Source organism: Toxorhynchites rutilus, chromosome 3, assembly GCF_029784135.1.
Source record: "Toxorhynchites rutilus septentrionalis strain SRP chromosome 3, ASM2978413v1, whole genome shotgun sequence".
NCBI classification, from domain to species: Eukaryota; Metazoa; Arthropoda; class Insecta; order Diptera; family Culicidae; genus Toxorhynchites; species Toxorhynchites rutilus.
Window position 1 is genome coordinate 164,810,386 of NC_073746.1, and position 6,000 is coordinate 164,816,385.

At 38.9% G+C, this 6,000-nt stretch overlaps 1 protein-coding gene across 1 annotated transcript in view; it reads right to left on the bottom strand.

Moving 5' to 3' along the window:
• LOC129776227 (polycomb protein Sfmbt) overlaps positions 1-1,549 on the bottom strand; it is a 39,914-nt gene extending 38,365 nt beyond the window's left edge. Inside the window, exon 1 of the mRNA XM_055781747.1 lies at positions 1,211-1,549. Within this exon, the coding sequence (XP_055637722.1) occupies positions 1,211-1,217 (7 nt within the window). The 5' untranslated portion in view covers positions 1,218-1,549. The remainder of the gene's footprint in view (positions 1-1,210) is intronic.
• Positions 1,550-6,000: the final 4,451 nt, after the last annotated feature.

A 6,000-nucleotide genomic window follows, 5' to 3' on the forward strand; every position in this document is an offset into this window, starting at 1 on the left:
AGTAAGGAAACGTGAGTGTTTGAAAGTATTCATATCCATTTTTAGCGGGACGAAGCTTGCCGGGTCAGCTAGTATAACATAAAATCGCAAAAAAATTGAATAAACCGTGAGACCTCTATTGTTGGCTTTAGTTATAGTTGAGGATCCTTTCAGTTTTTCAGGGTCCATACATAGTAAATCTATAGGCTTTCCCGGGATTTGACAGTGAATGGTATACTCATGCCCTTTTGTCTTGATCGTGGCTTCCACATTATCTGACCACTGGCATTGATAAAACATAGTTTTCATACTGGAGTATCTTTCTTCGTGTTTGCACCTCATTTTAGTTCTTTATTGCATTGTCCACAATCTTCGTTATTCTCGGTGATCTTGCCAGGCTATTCCGCGGATAATCGGGGTTCTACTGTATTATGTTCGAATAATATTTTTGTTCATGCTCAAGCTCATAGATGTCTAAATTTATGCCGATCAAATTCTTTTATTTTGAGCGCCACATATATATATATATGCATAAAATTGACGAGGACCAGTTTAATTGTTTAAAAAAAATTGAATTATCAAAAGATATTAGATGGAATAAGCGCTTCCAAACTCTAAATTATTGTCGTATTCCACTGAAATTTAAGTACACGCAAGAAAAAGTCACAAGCTCGAGTAGGTCCGTTCCGAATGTTTAGTAAACAATATTCCATAGAGGGATATAATTTGCCAGCATTACACAATATTGAGCCATCATCGTTGCTTTTTCTCCAGATTGAACGATCCAGATCACAAGCTGAAAAATATCCTTTTCCGCAGTAACTATTTCCAGTGATGAAACCTCTGAAAACCTGTCGCAAACCAATGCCTGAAAACACACTCCAAAACGCCGCATACGTAAAGGGGGAAACGGAGTGCAGAGCAGCATTAAAAAACGCGAAACAGCAGAATGACAAAGCGTGATGCTCCTCACTCCTGGATAATTACTTCCATGGTATTGGCTCTAAACCAGGTATAGAGAAGAGAAAAAAACATCTCTGGCATCGCAGAATCTTACGTTCCCGGAATGGTGACGAGCTAGCTGCTTTTCGGACTCGGATCATACTTTTGCCTCCAAGTTTGTGACGAATGCCGCCGCAAACAATGAAAACGCAACATCGTAAAAAGCACACCACACCAACAAGAGGCCCCAAATAAAACAAATTCCGGGCGCTCTTGAACGCACACTCACCGTTCATATTTCAACTAGCTGCACATATCTGGGAAGAAATGTTTCCTCCGCGTCTAAAGAGTCCTTCCTGGATCCGTGCACTTATTATCCGGATTTTTCGCGTCCTCCGGGTGATGCTAGCAGAACACACGCACCGGATTTCAGGAGAGCAAAATTTGATGTAATTTTCGTGAATTTTTTTCGTTTCTTTCTGCAACTGTTCTTCTTCTTCTTGTTGTTCTCGGGCTTTGCTTTCTTTCAATCAGACAGAGACGTATGTTTCCTATATGTATATTCTATGGATACGTGCAAAGCGCGAGGCCGAATTCATACACTACTGACTGACGGATCGGCCGAACGCGAGTATAGTTGAACTTCGAAAAGTGAAACAATTGTGTATGGTTGTGTGCGAAACGCGCAAGTGTTGCCCGATTGCACCCATCGTTGAGCTGTCCGAAGCAAGGCGGTATAATAAGGTGGAACGTTATGTCAGAACTGCTGTTCAGCCATTACTTGAGTTCGAATTGACAGCGACAAAACGAACGGCTAGAGTTTTCCTAGAAAGAGGATAACAAATGGCATGCAATGATGAGTGCATACCTCTATGTGTTTGCTGCGCATAAACGTTGGTTTTGTTTACGCTGTTGGCATCATTGTTGTGTTTCGGTGACTGCTGCAAGTTGTTGTCTGCATTGCTGTTTTACGGAACGTGAGGGTTGTTGCTGTTGCTGCTGGGATTGGCAATTCAGCGATTGTGGGAGCTTTGCTAGTGGGTATATGAAAGGGTCACTACCGGCGGGCTTGTGCCGTACTGCTCTAAGTTCCATTCGCTTTGGTGGAATTAGTCGTTGGCGACCCATTAGGATTGAGTGATAGCGATACGCTGTGGATATCCATGCATATCGTTTCCCGGCGACTGCTGCTTTAGCTGGAGACTCACCTGATCGTGCGGGTTGTGAGACACAACAGCTAGTTCGATTGAAACCGGCCCAGCGTATGTATATGTTGGTGTGGACCGCTATGTAGCATAAAAATTAGACCTGCTTTGTTTATAAACAAAAATAGTCGCTGTCATTTTTTATCCCCTCTCGCATCTTCCATGCCTTATCATCATACTGTCGAAAACGAACCACCTGTCAATTCCAGCTCCTTGGTCCGAAGAGATCGAATTCGAAATAAATTTCACCAAACGAGGGTTATACCAAATCGAACATTACACTTATGCGATAGAGAAAAAAATTACAACCAAATTGCTATCACATATTACGCAAAAAGTTTTCATATCATATTCGACTCAAAATAACGTTTAGTAATGAAACCTATCAGTAGGAAAGAGATACGCCAAGCAATGAAAGTTTTGTTGTACATTAATCTAGTGTTCTACTTTGAAAAACAGAGTAAAAATCAAAATACAAATAAAACTTTTTGAAGAAATTATACATCCAATAATTAAATTCGTACATATGACGAATGTTAAACTTGTTTTTTTTTTTAATAATTAATATACTTTTTTTGTCCCATTTTCAGCCTGCTGCTTAACCGTTTTAGTACAAGGAATATTTTGTGAGCATATGCGAAAATGCGGATGAATTTGGATATATTTAAAAAAATACTAATAAACGTAAATAACTGATCAGGTCACATAAGTTGTTTTGAAGAAAAAAAAGTGGTACATATTTATAAAATTTACTAGCTGACCAGGCAAACGTTGTTCTGTCAAATAAATTATTTCTAGTGAATATTTTGGTGATTGAATAAACAATAACTAACATATTGAAAGTATGTTTGAATTGTTTACGTTTTTGATCCATTCGTTGATGAAGATCAAATGAATATGTGGCAATAAGATCTATGACATACAGACGCCGCCGATGATGGCCGACAACAATAAAAAAAATCAAATCATTCAAACCATCTTATTTCAATGTATTTCATTTACACAACTGATGTGTTTGATGTAAAGTGCTAATATGAAAATAAGTAAAAAATATGAATGTTAATAAGTAAAATGTGAAGTGAAAGAAAGTGATATATTTTTGTCTTAAAGTAAAATATGAAATAAAGAAAATCAATGTTAATTTTGTTCAATTACGGTCTTGTTAGTGGAAAATAGGTTTTCTGAATAGACAGCCATATTAATGACTGTTGGGTTCCATTCATGGATTGTGAAACCAAAAATATGACAGACAACTTCATTGGTGTTGGTATACCGGCCAATTTATTGGCGCATTATTTTGTCGTTGTAATTCAATCGAGAAGTAGTCACATCGATATTCTGAATTTCAAACACAACCATATTGCTTCCCTTTTGTTTCTATTTACTGCTTTTCGCCGAACAACGGAACTCAACATTAATATGAACATTGAATAATTTGCTCAGCTAAGACGAATATGGTACAACCCAACTATTTCCAGTCCATCAACGTCTGCGCTATTGCTTTTTGTCAATGGTGATCGTGTTTTCCATCTGCAATGCAAGGCGGTAAAAGCTTTAGATCACCGCGTGGGCTATGAACCATGTTTGTGGGAACAATATCAAACACTAACCCATATTCTGGAATCCGATTGGTCTGAAAGCCGATCGGATTCCACGATTCGAACGAAATCGACTTTTGTATTCTGAAATCTGTTCGATACAATTTAATCTATCTATGGAAATGTGGCAGCATTACCTTTATGAAAATTATATGTTGTGAAGCAATTTACTATCTATCATATTAGCAGACCGAAAGCAATTGTACATTGTTAACATTTGAATGAAAATTATTACTTCATGTTATTTGAATACCTAGATGACATAGTCCTGGCCCTAACTCAACTTTTTTTGAAATTTCCATCAATATTCTTCGTTCGAAAAGCGTGTTTATTCCACCCGAAAATCTGTTTCTATTTACAGAAATAGAACACGAAGCTCAATGTCGTCTATTTCTAAATGTCGCCTAATTACCATAAATTATCACATTATCTCAACTTGGTTGGACTTGAGTCGAACGAATTACAAAATGGAAAATGCGATCCGTTCGAGTTATTCTGACTCGTTCGTATTTCAGAATACGGGTGAGTACTCTGGAATATCGTGAGTTGACCAGAAGACGGATCTGGAATTTCCGAGGCAATTACACTATCGAATTCCATAACAATGCATTCCGTTTTAGCCTGGTAATAGCAAAGGCTGTGTCGGCGTTGATTTTGATAGCTTCTCGGAAGATGAATCTATTCGTCCTCATGTTGATTGCGTCGTAGGAATCGCAGTCGTTCGCCCTTACTTCGCGTACATGCCGAGCATGAATTGTTGGCACAGCTCACGACATCGTAGAATGACGTTGCCCTAGCTGCGTTGAATCATCGTTCGATAATAAAAATCCATCGAGTTCTCTTGTTTGTTTCGTCTCTTGTAACTACATATTCATAAAAATTAATTCGAAACAATGAATCAATACACGTGTTCTCCAGCTGATAACTTATCTGGATTGATGACAATAGCGTGATTAACATTTCGCTATTCGAGCATGTGTGATCTGAAGGATTTCAATCATTCATTGTGCTTATTCGATAAGGCTTCCAGTACCTCCGCATGTTTAGGGAAGTTCGGTGAAGCGTACGTAGCGCCATTTGTCTTTCAACAACGTAAATTAATTCGTCCTAGGGGCAGTCCACATACCACGTGGATAACTTTAGGGGGAGTAGGGGTTACGAAAATGTCCACGCTTGTCCACGGTGAGGGGGGAGTGGGTATAGATAAAGTCCACGTGAACACGTTAAATACATACAGACCCGTTCGATTTTGGCAACACGCCCGAATATTTTGTGTTGCCAAAAACGAATGGTTTTTCATATTTGTTCTTTAACTTTTTAGGCGGTTAAAAGTATTTAGGGGTCAATAGAAAATAACATGACGCGAATATCTTAGTTTTTGCTCTCCTCGGGTACACTATGCTATACACTGAAGAGTCTACTGCTCCGCGGCTAAAGATGGCAAAATATAGAATAACCTTTATGCCATGCGCAAATGGTACGGGTACTCACAAATTGCCGATGTTTATAATTGGAAAAACTAAGAACCCATAGGGCTTTCAAAAACGTTCAAATTTCTATAGAATATGCCGCTTCGAAAAATGTATGGACGACGTTTCACGAGCCTTTCGTACCAAATATTCGAAAATTTTCCAGTAGAGTGGAAATCCGTCGGCCGTTCTTCTTCTTGACAATTGTACGGCCCATCATTTCCAGCATGAGCTGATTTCGGATGACGGCTTGATAGAGGTAAAGTTTCTACCGCCAAACGTGACTCATTCACTACAGCCCATGGACCAACAGGTCATTCAATTTACCAAAACAAGATACCAAGGCAAATTACATCTTAAAATCGTCAATGAGTCTGACTTCAAGCAACGGATTAAAAAAATCTACCTTAAAGACGTTTCTTTTTGGCTGCATGAAGCATGGATGGATGTCTCCGAAACAGTGATTCAACGATGGAAAAATATAGGTTGGATAGTTGGAACTGCTTTACGAAGACGACGTTCCTTGGCGTATATTGTTAAATTGCAAGATGGACATCCAGGTACTTTCAGGTCCAGCATTGACCCGAACACACCAAGTCACTCAAGAACTGGCACGGATAATCGAATGGGCTCTGGACAAACACTTCGAGATGGCTGATATGTTGCACCTCAGGAAGATTCGTAATGCTGCGCTGCAGATGAACTTGGATGAATAAACTTTCGACGAAACACTTCCGAATACAATGTTGTTTATCATGAATTGAGATATAGTTTGCATTATTTCTAAATGCAAACAATGACTTGAGT